The 13,768-nt window shown below is 40.8% G+C and overlaps 1 protein-coding gene across 1 annotated transcript in view; it reads left to right on the top strand.

Annotated features, from left to right (window-relative positions):
* The window catches only part of LOC104998597 (Golgi phosphoprotein 3-like), a 24,974-nt gene extending 11,846 nt beyond the window's left edge, over window positions 1–13,128 (top strand). Inside the window, exon 3 of the mRNA XM_010853854.1 lies at window positions 12,590–13,128. Within this exon, the coding sequence (XP_010852156.1) occupies window positions 12,590–13,035 (446 nt within the window). The 3' untranslated portion in view covers window positions 13,036–13,128. The remainder of the gene's footprint in view (window positions 1–12,589) is intronic.
* The last annotated feature ends 640 nt before the right edge of the window (window positions 13,129–13,768 follow it).

Genomic DNA, 13,768 nt, shown 5'->3' with positions numbered 1-13,768 from the left:
TCATCTTTCAGGATTTGGAATAGCCAACTGGAATTCCATCACCTCCACTGGCTTTGTTCATAGTGATGCTTTCTAAGGCCCACTTGACTTCACATTCCAGGATGTCTGGCTCTAGGTGAGTGATCACACCATCGTGATTATCTGGGTCGTGAAGATCTTTTTTGTACAGTTCTTCTGTGTATTCTTGCCATCTCTTCTTAATATCTTCTGCTTCTGTTAGGTCCATACCATTTCTGTCCTTTATCGAGCCCATCTTTGCATGAAATGTTCCTTTGGTATCTCTGATTTTCTTGAAGAGATCCCTAGTCTTTCCCATTCTGTTGTTTTCCTCTATGCCTTTGCATTGATCGCTGAAGAAGGCTTTCTTATCTCTTCTTGCTATTCTTTGGAACTCTGCATTCAGATGCTTATATCTTTCCTTTTCTCCTTTGCTTTTCACTTCTCTTCTTTTCACAGCTATTTGTAAGGCCTCCCCAGACAGCCATTTTGCTTTTTTGCATTTCTTTTCCATGGGGATGGTCTTGATCCCTGTCTCCTGTACAATGTCACGAACCTCATTCCATAGTTCATCAGGCACTGTATCTATCAGATCTAGGCCCTTAAATCTATTTCTCACTTCCACTGTATAATCATAAGGGATTTGATTTAGGTCATACCTGAATGGTCTAGTGGTTTTCCCTACTTTCTTCAATTTGAGTCTGAATTTGGCAATAAGGAGTTCATATCTGAGCCACAGTCAGCTCCTGGTCTTGTTTTTGCTGACTGTATAGAGCTTCTCCATCTTTGGCTGCAAAGAATGTAATCAATCTGATTTTGGTGTTGACCATCTGGTGATGTCCATGTATAGAGTCTTCTCTTGTGTTGTTGGAAGAGGGTGTTTGTTATGACCAGTGCATTTTTTTGGCAAAACTCTATTAGTCTTTGCCCTGCTTCATTCTGTATTCCAAGGCCAAATTTGCCTGTTACTCCAGGTGTTTCTTGACTTCCTACTTTTGCATTCCAGTCCCCTATAATGAAAAGGACATCTTTTTTGGGTTTAAGTTCTAAAAGGTCTTGTAGGTCTTCATAGAACCGTTCAACTTCAGCTTCTTTAGCGTTACTGGTTGGGGCATAGACTTGGATTACTGTGATATTGAATGGTTTGCCTTGGAAACGAACAGAGATCATTCTGTCATTTTTGAGATTGCATCCAAGTACTGCATTTTGGACTCTTTTGTTGACCATGATGGCTACTCCATTTCTTTTGAGGGATTCCTGCATGCAGTAGTAGATATAATGGTTACCAACATTAAAAATGAAGGAAGGGATATCACCACAGACTCTATATACGTTGAAAGGCAAATAAAGGAATGAAGTGAATAACTTTATGCCAATAAACTTGACAAGTTGGTTAAAAGAAAGAGTTCTTTGAGAAAGACAACTTACCAAAGTAATACAAAAAGAAACAGAAATTTTGTGTAACTATTTTTAAAGTTGAATTGATGATCTTTGCCTTCCTGCAAAGAAAAACTATAGGGCCAGATGGTTTTCTTCGGGAATTCTATCAAACATTTAAGGAAGAAATTATACTAATCTTACACAAACTCCTTTAGAAAATAGAAAGTGTTCCCAACTCATTTTATGAAGCCAAGATAACATTGCCAAAAACTTGACAGAAACGCTATAAGAAAATTGGAGACCAATCTCTAAGTTGCAAAAATCTTTCCGGAAGATATTAGCAAGTCAAAGCAGCAATGATTAAGTAGGTGTATTCTAGGAATGCAGGGTGGCCTTAACATTTGAAAATCAATTGGTGTTATCCGACAACTTAATAGAAAAAAGGAGAAAAACTGTAAGATCATACCAATAAATGCAAAGCTGCCCCATAAAATTCAATAGTCATCATGATTTTAAGATAAAAACCTCTTTGCAAAGTAGGACATAAAAAAGAAATTTTTGTTGAATTTAAAAGGCATCTAGGAAAAGTCTAAAGATGATATCATCCTTAAAGGTGACACATTACATGTTCTTCCCTCAAGATTATGACCAAAGTTAAGATGTTTACTCTCACCACTTTTTTATCAGTATTATACTGGAGGCCCTAGTCAATGTAAAAAGGTAAGAAAAAGATATAAAAGTCACACATACTACAAAGAAAGAAATAAAACCATTACCATTGAAACAAGCATTATAATTCACAAAATACTTAGAAACAAGTTTAACAAAAGATACATAAAACCTCTGCAGTGAAAACTGTAACACATTACTGCTAAGACTTGAGCTGCAATTTAGTGACTGCTATCTATTAAAATGCTTTGTAAGGAGATTCTGTTCCAGGAATTTTAATGTTTTGAGGAAGTCTTCCTCAAGCTGGACAAAAAGCAATATCCCTGGGAAGATTTGCATTACTATTACTCAGTCCAACTAATTGTTGGTTAACATTTTTATAACAGAATAAAAAAGTCTGCAATTACTATGTTTTTTCCTCTTCCCACCTGAATAACATTTATGTGCCCTTCTCACAGCACACTATACACGGCATTCCAGGGGAAGCGCTCCTGGAAACCCAAGCGTTGAATCTTGTTGCTTTTCCTTCGGTGTTTCATTAGTATGCCCTGTCTACATCATCCTCAACTCTCCATCATCCAGCAACTCTGAAAGCCACTCCAGGGGCAGCCCATTGAAACCTGGGGGGTGCAGAGCAGTCTCTCTAGCCCTTGCTGGAAAACAACCCATAAAAAGTAGGGTGCTCACCTGCTCCTGTAACAGAGGTAGGTACATGCAAAGAACCACAATCTACCTCTGGTTTCCATTTTTGAGTTTTTGTGAGCTTAATTCTGACCAGTCTTCAAACAAAACCATTTACCCTGTTAACAAACAAAAGAAACTGTACTTGAATACTTTGTGTAGTATTAAGCAATATTTGGACTTGTCTTTGTCAACTCAAAATTATTTAAGAACTTTTTATATTTAGTTTGGGTTTTCCTAGCTTAGATTAGTAAAGCTAATTAGTAAAAAATTCACTGGGGGTGGGGCGGGGTGGTTTCTAAATGCTTGGTTTATGTTATAGAAATTAGCAAAAGATTTTTTTCTATTCATCAATTCCAAGTTATAAATAAGGGGAAAAGAACAGTTTAATGCCTTTACCATTCGATTGAAACATAAAAAGCAGCATATTTGCCCACAAAAACAAACAGACTCTGTGGTAGGTGGAATAATACCCCCCTCCCAAAGACATGCTCATCATAATCCCCAAAACTTATGAATATATGTGGCAAGGGAGAAGTAAGATAGCAGATGGAATTAAGTTTGCTAATTAACTGATTTTGAGATGGAGCGATTAGCCCGGATTATTCAGAGAGGCCTGGGTAGTAACAAAGGTTCTTATAAGTGAAAGAGGAGAGGCAGTGTCAGAGTGATTCACCAAGAGAAGGCTCAGCTAGACGTTACTGACTTCGAGGACATCAGCAGCTAAGGAATTCAGACCGCCTCTGGGAGGTGAAAAGGTAAGAAAACAGATTCTTCTCTAGGATGTTAAAGAAATGCAGCCCTGCTGACCCCTTGATGTTAGCCATTGAGATCCATATACTTATGACCTATAGGATTATAAAATGATAAATTTGTGTTGCTTTAAAGCCCCTAAATTTGTGGCCATTTGTTACAGCTGCAATAGGAAGAAATAGGAAATGAATACAGACACTTCACTATTAAATCACATTGTAATTGAGTAGTTTGAACACAAGGTGGCACTAGAGTACCAGATTTAGCAAAGAGGTCCTCATTTTTGTGGTACTAAGGGCAATGATTACTTCCCTGGTGGCTTGAACAATAAAGAATCTGCCTGAAATACAGGAGACCCGGGTTTGATCCCTGAGTCAGGAAGATCTCCTGGAGAAGGGCATGGCAACCCACTCCAGTATTCTCGCCTGGAGAATTCCAAGTCCATGGGGTCACAATGAGTTGGACATGACAGAAATTAACACCCACAAAGGCAGGGACACAATTTTATTCTAATACAGGTTTTTAAATCATCTGGTCATATTTGCACCTAAGTCTTCTTCCGTATTGTTGGAAAGGCCCTTAAATTGGCCTTCGTGATTTTTTTTTTTACTTGATGTGTAGTTGATTTACAACATTGTATTAGTTTCAGATGCACTGCAAAGTGATTTGGTCATATGTATGTATATATGTGGACTTCCCAGATGGCTCAGTGGTAAAGAATCCACCTGCCAAGCAAGAGATGCAGGTTTGATCCCTGGATCGGAAAGATCCCCTGGAGAAAGGCATGGCAACCCACTCCAGTGTTCTTGCCTGGAAATCCCGTGGACAGAGGAGCCTGATGGGCTACAGTCCATGGGGTCAAAAAGTTGCTAACACAAGTTAGCAACTAAACAGCAATATATATATATACACACACACATATATATATACACATACATATATATATTCTTTTTTATTCTTTTTCATTATAGGTTTTTACAAGATACTGAATATAGTTCCATGTGCTATACAATTAATCCCTGCTGTTTTTGATTAATTTTTAATTTGATTTCTGGCAATGATTTTTTTAATCCAGAAATATAAACTATAAATGAATTGAAGTAACTATAATGTGTCACAGGTGTGAGGATTTTTTTGTTCTTGGTGCCTTGAACACTGACAGCAACCCGTAGCAGGCGCCCAATAGACATTTGCTAAACGAAAGAATATCTCATGCCCAATTTGCATATATAAATTGTTTGTCGAGTCTTTTCTCACATTAACCTGAATCATCTGGAACTTGAAGAAAATCCTTTTGTCCAAGAATTTTAAATTTAGCACTATTCATAGAGTCCTCATTTATTCAAATGCACTTACCACGCATTCTTTGTGGTAGAAATGGAACAGCCATGGCTTGTTCTATGGAGACTGCTCTGCCCTCCACCCAGGTGGATCCAATTCTAACGAAACACTCCAGGTGCCTCGCCTCCTTCCAGTGTGTGTGGGTGACTTTAGGGGAGTGCATGGTCTGGGTACTGGAGAAGGCAATGGCACCCCACTCCAGTACTCTTGCCTCAAAAATCCCACGGACAGAGGAGCCTAGAAGGCTGCAGTCCATGGGATCGCTGAGGGTCAGACACGACTGAGCGACTTCACTTTCACTTTTCACTTTCATGCATTGGAGAAGGAAATGGCAACCCACTCCAGTGTTCTTGCCTGGAGAATCCCAGGGATGGGGGAGCCTGGTGGGCTGCCGTCTATGGGGTCGCACAGAGTTGGACAGGACTGAAGCGACTTAGCAGCAGCATGGTCTGGGTACAGGCTTCCCCGATGGCTCAGCAGTACAGAATCTGGCTGCAGTGCAGGAGATGCAAGAGATGTGGGTTCAAGCCCTGGGTAGGAAAGATCCCCTGGAGAAGGAAATGCAAGCCACTCCAGTATTCTTGCCTGGAGAATCCCATGGACAGAAGAGCCTGGCGGGTTACAGTCCAAGGAGAGCAAAGAGTTAGACACGACTGAAGTGACTGAGTATGCACACGCACATGGTCAGGTTAACTGGGGCCCACAGGCAGACCACTTTGGGAGGCAGGGTTTCCAGGGAGTCTGTTTCTCTGCACTTGGTGGCCCTGAATGCTTTTTGCTTGCTGCTCCTTCTGCCCCAGGGCATTGGGTCTCTCCCTTGGCTTGTCCAGTTCTCCCAGTCAAAGAGAGAAAGTGTCCTTTTTTGGAGTCTCTTCCAGTACACTCTGTCCCCAGACACCCTGTAAATTCTGATTCCTCTCTATGGTTGTAGAACTTTGTTCCTCTCACCCTTTTCATGTTGTTTTATGGTCAGTTGTATAAAGTGGCACGGCTTGTAACTTCCCTGTGGAAAGATCGTATTTTATTCTTTTTTTGTATCCTCAACCCCCAGCCAATTCTAGGAACAAAGTAAATGTTTCCAAAAGGTAGGGAGGCAGAAGACTGTCTCATCACTGGACTCACACTGCAGAAGAGCGAAATAACTGCTGCTGATTTCTTAATATTTTTATTAATTAAATGTTAAAATTAATTTGTATTGGCCTCTAGTTGATTTACAATGTTGTGTTAGTTTCTGCTTTATAGCAAAGTGAACCAGTCATACATATACATATATCCACTCTGTTTTAGATTCTTTTCCCATATAATCCATTACAGAGTACTGAGTAGAGTTTCCTGTGCTGTACAGTAGGTCCTTATTAGTTATCTATTTTAGGATTCCTTAATATTTAAGTATGGGTGTGTGAACTTATGATTAACCCAGAAGAAAGAAATAGTCAGGGTTACATTCATCATTTGGGTATAATTTCCATTTACAAAATCTTAGGATAATAAATATCGTGAGGCCCAAAATAAACGTTGGGTTTCCTCTTTTAAAAAGATAAGGAATTTGAATGCAGATTGTAATGTTTTTCTTCAAAGAGGAATGATTTGCCATTCTTTAATCTGATAAAGCTCTTTATACTTCAAATACAGGCTCAGGCTTTAAATATTAATAACTTCAGAAAGCAGGAATCAAATCCTCAACTTTTCATGAATTAATTATCACAATTTTAAAACTCCAATTTTATAAAGCAAATCATAAAGTGCAAAATGGCTTTTCCAAGTAGGGTATTCTTTTTGGTATAATTCATATGATCAAATAAAATTTCATGTATATTAAATTGAGTATTAACACCATAACTGAAAGTTTCCTGTTTCTTGTTATTGAATAATTTTAACTATACATAGTCAGTAAAATGACTATAGGTATCATTTTTAATCAACTTTCATTTTTATCTAAGTGCTGTTTGCATAGTATAAAAGCTCAAATATTGCTAAAAGTAACTTTTATAAAACAGCAGTCTCTTTTCTTTACCTTTCTATCCCAATCATCTGCCAAGTAATCAATTTCAACTTTTTAAGCTATTTTCTCTAATTTTACTTTCTTCTTTCATTTTTTTAAAAATTATTTATTTATTTTTGGTTGCGCTGGGTGTTCATGGTTTGTGGAGGCTTCTCATTGCAGTGGCTTCTCGTGTTGTAGGGCACAGGCTCTAGCATGCGGGCTTCAGCAGTTGCAGCTACTGGGCTCAGTAGTTGTGGCTCCTGGGTTTAAGAGTGTGGGCTCAGTAGTCGTGGTGCATGGGCTTAGTTGCTCCTTGGCATGTGGAATATTCTCAGACCAGAGATTGAACCCATGTCCCCTGCTTTAGCAGGCAGATTCTCATCTACTGCACCACCAGGGAAGTTCTCTTATTTCTAAATAATATGTATTTATTATTTAATATGTATATATTATTTAATATATACTATTACATATATACATATAATGTACACATAATATATATGTATACATATAATATACATATATATATATAATAATATGTATATCCTTGATTCATCTGAATAGACACCTATTGATCTTCCTTGGTGGCTCAGATGGTAAAAGCGTCTGCCTACAATGCAGGAGACCCGGGTCCAATCCCTGGGTCAGGAAGATCTCCCGGAGAAGGAAATGGCAACCCATTCCAGTACCCGTGCCTGGAAAATCCAATGGACGGAGAAGCCTGGTAGGCTACAGTCCATGGGGCTGCAAAGAGTTGGACACGACTGAACGACTTCACTCACTCACTCATTGATTTCCTGTTACAGATGACAAGGCTTTCAGCTTATTTGTAGCCCCTCTTTCTTTTCCACCATCTTCTCATAAAATTATGTCTTAAATATCTGTTAAATTGATCTTCAGTGTTTTCATAATTTTGACTATGTATATATAGCATGTAGTGTATTTTTGCATCAAGTAGCATGATAATATATCCTTTCTTAAATAACTTGTTTTTTTCCTGTAATTAGTAATTGCCTCACTTAAAGACATTTTCTTAATTTTCTTTGAATACCTGACTAAATATTCCCACATCCTCAACAGCTCTGTAAAATGTCTGTCATTGGATTTTAAATAACTATTAAACATTTTAAACAACTATTTAAACATGTTAAATAACTGAAGAACTACATCCCAGGCCCTCAGCCCCTTTCAGTCCAAGATAGTCCTTGTGTCTCCACCCTCCTGTTACAATCTGGATGCCTCCACCATGGGCCTGTTGCTCTTCTGTTTTATTGGAATTTCCATTCACCATCACCCTGCAGATTCCGTCTGCCTCTCTTAAATCTTATTTCCTCAGTCTCTTGTGTCCCAGTGTCCTCCTTCTAAAGTGAGTCCTTTCGTGTGAGTGTGTTGTGTGTATAATGTATGTACTTAGTCGCTCAGTCATGTCTGAAGCTTTACAACCTTATAGACATAGCCTGCCAGCCTCCTCTGTCTGTGGGGATTCTCTAGGCAAAAATACTGGAATGGGTTGTCATGCCCTGTTCAGGTGATTTTCCCAACCCAGGTATCAAACCCAGGTCTCTGGCATTGCAGGCAGATTCTTTATGGTCTGAAACATCCACAAACAGCTTCCTAAGAAAGCTGGTTGGAAAGGATATGTCTGGACATCCTCCCTGTCTAAACTGTCTCTTTTCTACCCTCTCACTTGATGGAGAGTAAAATTTTCCCTTGGAAATGTGAAGGTCTAGCTTCATTATCTTCTTCCTTCCAATGAGAAATATGATGATGCCATTCTTGCTTTTTGTTTGTTTAAGTTTTGGCTGCAACACAGAGCACGCAGGATCTTAGTTCCCTGACCACAGATGGAACCCTCGCCCCCTGCCGTGGAAGCACAGTCTTAACCACTGGACCACCAGGGAAGTCCCAGTTTGATGGCATTCTTACTCACACTTTTCTGCTCATTACCACCTCCCCCAACCCCCACCTCCACCCGCAACAGGACTTTTAGAAATCTTCTGGTTTTCACAAGTCTTTGAAATTTTTATGGTGATTAGTCTTTTGGTTTTTTTTTAATTGTTCAATGGTTTTTAATTTGTTTTTTGTCTTTTATTCAATGGACTCAAAGCTTCAAAGGACCTTTTGTGGAAACAAAAGGCTCATATTCTTCAGCTTTGGAAAATTCTCTTATTTTGTTAACACTTTTCTTCATCATTTTTTTCTGTTCTCTCTTTCTGGAGCTTGTATTATTTAGTTGTGGAGCCTCCTGGATTGGTCAACTAATTTCTTAAGTTTTTTTCTCTTACTGTCCAATTATTTGCCGTTTTGCCCTAAGTTTTGGTTTCCCTAGCTACATCCTTTGCTTTTCTACTAGTTTTACATTTCTGCCATCTAATTTTTATTTTCCTAGTATTTTTGTTGTTGTCATTCTCTAAATATTATTCTTGTCAAAACTACCATTTTGTTCCTGTCTTATGAATACAATATTTTCCCTTATTTCTCTGAGAACTGTAATGCCTTCCCCCCGCAATCTTTGTTCTTCCTCCGTAGTTTCAGCGTCCTTTTTCTTTTCTTACCATACAGGTTTATCCGAGGTGCAATGTGTACGCCATAAAGTTCACCCACTGTGTCTAATTCACTCATGTTTAGCATATTTCTTGAGTCAGTCAACCATCACTTCAATCTAATTTCAGAACATTTCACATCACCCCACAAAGGTCTCTGGTGCCTGCTTGCATCTCCATTCCTAACCCTAGTCCCAGTCAACCAGTACTCTGGTTTCTGTCTCCATACATTTCCCTTTTCTAGGCATTCCATATAAATAGAACCACAGTGCATGCCCTTCTGTGTCCGCTTTTTCATGTTACGCGCTGTTTTTGAAGGCCATGCTGTTGCAGCATCAGGAGTTCATTCCTCTTTCTTGTTGCAGATGGATCACATTTTGTTTGGACAATCAGCAGTTGACTAGACATTTGGGTTGTTTCCACTTTGGAGGAATTAGAAACATCTTTTTGTCATTTTAATATTTTATTTTGAACTCTGCATTTCACATTAGAGGATTTTTTTCGCCCAAATGTATGACATTCTCTAGCAGTCTGCTCATACTTAGAAAGGAAGGCCAAAAAAGTTACTTGGAAGCTGTATGTGTACATGGTGTGAGGTGGTAAAGGGATCTGTTGTAATTCTTTGGGGAAATCCTCATGTCAGTAGTTTTCATCCTTTTCTCTTGGGCTGGTGGAATTTTCCAGAAAAGGCTCTGCCAATGTCTTGGCTGAAGGGTATAATTCTAGCTTCCAGTATTCTGGGAGTTGAAAGGAGGGAGAAGGCTGAGATGTCCCAAATTCTAGGACATAACTCTTACTTGATCCCTCTATTATCAGTGGGAGATTCTTGTCTCTTTCAAATTGTGCCTTGTGTCCCTGAGTCCAGAGACCCTCTGTTTTAGTATCTTTTACTGGGGCAGCTCCCAGAGTAGAGGAGGAGATCTGGAGATGCTTTTTAAATAGACTTTCAAATAGTCTCTTTATTTTTAGCCCTACTATTATCTGCGCCCCCCCTCCCCCATTCCCACAGCTATCTGGTGCCAATTTCTGAGCCTCCAGGGTTCTGCTGTATAAAGCAGGATACCTCCCAGCTTCACCCACTGCAAGTTTAGGATTGACTTTCTTGGACCCGCTAATCCATCTACCGCTTTTCCATCTTCTTTGCAGCATCCAGCATTTTACTGCTATTGTGTTCTTTCCTGTTTTCATTATGGGTTTGTACTTATATAAAAATCCTTTTACTCTCATTTTCATAGCATTTTCGTTGGGAAGAGAGTATTTATTCAACCAGCCATCTTTAATGAGAATCACAATTTAATTCTTTAATGAAAAATGCAGCTTCCAATTCCAAATAATTTATGAAAATACCTCACCCTCAAGGAAGTGCTGCATAAGCTCCCACTCCTTAACTGTGTGCTGCACACAGCAACTTCTGTCCAAGAGCACAGAGCAGGAAGGAGTGCTGAGGGAGGAAGGGCTTTATAGTGGAGACACCTGATGCACCCTCCCACAGCAAGGTGATCAAGGTCTACATCCACAGTGATGAGTCATGCAGACAGTATGCGCCCTTTGTAGTCCCACTCCCCAAACCTGTAACCTCAGTCTACTCATGAGAACACCAGATAAATCCCAATCAGGGGACAATTACAAAGTATCTGACCACTACTTCTCAAGGGGCTTCCCCAGTGGCTCAGAGGTAAAGAATCCTCCTGCAACGCAGGAGCTGCAGGAGCCGAAGGTTTGATCCCTGGGTCGAGAAGATCCCCTGGAGGAGGGCATGGCAACCCACTCTAGTATTCTTGCCTGGAGAATCCCATGGACAGAGAAGCCTGGCGGGCTATGGTCTGTGGGGTCGTAAAGAGTTGGACTAACACGACTGAGCATGCACGCACTACTTTTCAAAACTGTCAAAGTCATCAAAAGCAAGGGAAGACTGGAGAACTGTCATTACTAGGCGGAACCTAAGAAAATATGACAAATAAAGGTAATACAGTAACTTGGGTAGGATCCTGGAACAACAACAACACAAAAAGAGCATCCGGCAAAATCCAACGAAATGTGAGTAGTATATGGAATTTGTGTGTGTTAGTCGCTCTGACATGTCTGACTCTTTGAAACTCCATGGACTGTAGCCCATCAGGCTCTTCTGTCCACAGAATTCTCCAAGCAGAAATACTGGAGTGGGTTGCCATTTCCTTCTCCAGAGGATTTTCCTGAACCAGGGCTCGAACCTGGGTGTCCTGCATTGCAGGTGGATTCTTTACCATCTGAGCCACCAGGGAAACCACTTGAGGTAATGTAGAAAAAAGTAGAAAGTGTTAGTTGCTCAATATTTATGTAGCAATGTTCATTAATTGTGACAAATGTACTAATTATATTAATGGGGAAGCAGCAGCAGGACATGTGGAAATTCTTTACTATCTTTGCAACTTTTCTATAGATGTTAAAAGTATTCCTTTAAAAAATGTATTAAATTTATTAAGGGACTTCCCTGGTGGTCCATTGGTTAAGAATCTGCCTTCCAATGCAGGGGACATGGGTTTGATCCCTGGTCGGGGAACTAAGATCCCACACGCTATGAGGCAACTAAGCCTTCACGCTACAACTACTGAGCCCGTGTGCCACAACCATAGAGAAGCTGGAGCGCTGCACTAGAGAAGCCCACGGGCCACAGTGAAGACGCATAACAGCCAAAATTCTTTTAAATTAAAAATAAATGAATCTCTCATTTATACTTTGGGTATTTTTGACACCGTTATGCTGACAGAAAGGTGCCAGAAGTTATCATTTTACAATTTGACTCATATCGACCAAAACTACTAGCAATCTGTTCCAATTCATGTATTCAAATACTTCATTCATTCTCTTTTTCAAATATTTCTTGAGCAAGTACTATGTTCCAGGAAATAAACCTGATGCCAAGCCACAGTGATTAATAAGATATGATTCCTATCCCACAAGAAATTTGCTTTCTGGAAACACAGACTGTCCTAGAACACTTCTTAGCTTCTAATTCTCTGAAAGCAAACCAGCTACAGTGAACACATTTTGCTATCCCTATGGCAACCCACTCCAGTATTCTTGCTGGGATAATCCCATGGACAGAGGAGCCTGGTGGGCTACAGTCCATGGGCTCACAAAGAGTTAGTCATGACTGAGAGACTGAGCACGCCTTACAAGTACAAAGACTGAGACATGCACCCCTTACAAGTACAAAGTACTTACAAGTACAAAGAGAATAATACCTGAAATTCCTCCCTAGCTTTTGAACTCTTTTGTTTAAGTGAGACGTGGAATCCATTAAAATTGCATTATCAGTTAAGAAACGTGCGGGAACGATTAGCTAAAAACCTGGTGGAAAAGGGCGTACTGACGACAGAGAAACAGAACTTCCTCCTCTTTGACATGACGACACACCCCCTCACCAACAACAGCATTAAGCAGCGCCTCATCAAGAAGGTGCAGGAAGCCGTTCTCGACAAGTGGGTGAACGACCCTCACCGCATGGACAAGCGTCTGCTGGCCCTCCTCTACCTGGCCCACGCCTCGGACGTCCTGGAGAACGCGTTCGCGCCCCTGCTGGACGAGCAGTACGACGTGGCCACCAAGCGGGTGCGGCAGCTCCTGGACTTGGACCCTGAGGTGGAGTGTCTGAAGGCCGGGACCAACGAGGTGCTGTGGGCGGTGGTGGCCGCCTTCACCAAGTGACCCTGCCCCGAACCACGCGTCCCCCTTCTCTCACGGGAACCAGTCGATTTTCTTCTATGGACTTCTGGGTTTCTGCAGTCTGTACTTCCCACACTGTAATTGGCTTTTGTTTCATGAAATGGGGAGGTGGCTTTTCCTCTTGTGGGTGTGTGCATGCAAGAAGCTGCGGGTATGAGAGACCTTTCCGTTAGGTTTAGAAAACAGAAAGTTTGACTGCCTTTTGGCATTTCATTCCTTCTTGAGTTCAAGAGTTGCCATTCTTACTGTAACAAGTTTTGGATTTTCGTTGTGTTTACTTTCAGTTCAGTTCAGTTCAGATCAGTCGCTCAGTCGTGTCTGACTCTGCGACCCCATGAATTGCAGCAGGCCAGGCCTCCCTGTCCATCACCAACTCCCAGAGTTCACTCAGACTCATGTCCATCGAGTCCGGGATGCCATCCAGCCATCTCATCCTCTGTCGTCCCCTTCTCCTCCTGCCCCCAATCCCTCCCAGCATCAGAGTCTTTTCCAACGTGTCAGCTCTTCGCATGAGGTGGCCAAAGCACTGGAGTTTCAGCTTTAACATCATTCCTTCCAAAGAACACCCAGGGCTGATCTCCTTCAGAATGGACTGGTTGCATCTCCTTGCAGTCCAAGGGACTCTAAAGAGTCTTCTCCAACACCACAGTTCAAAAGCATCAATTCTTTGGCACTCAGCCTTCTTCACAGTCCAACTCTCCATCCATACATCTCT

The sequence above is a fragment of the Bison bison genome, unplaced genomic scaffold, assembly GCF_000754665.1.
Source record: "Bison bison bison isolate TAMUID 2011002044 unplaced genomic scaffold, Bison_UMD1.0 scf7180017864331, whole genome shotgun sequence".
Classification (NCBI taxonomy): domain Eukaryota; kingdom Metazoa; phylum Chordata; class Mammalia; order Artiodactyla; family Bovidae; genus Bison; species Bison bison.
The sequence above is the reverse complement of the archived record's forward strand: the minus strand, read 5'-3'. Positions and strand labels throughout refer to the sequence as shown.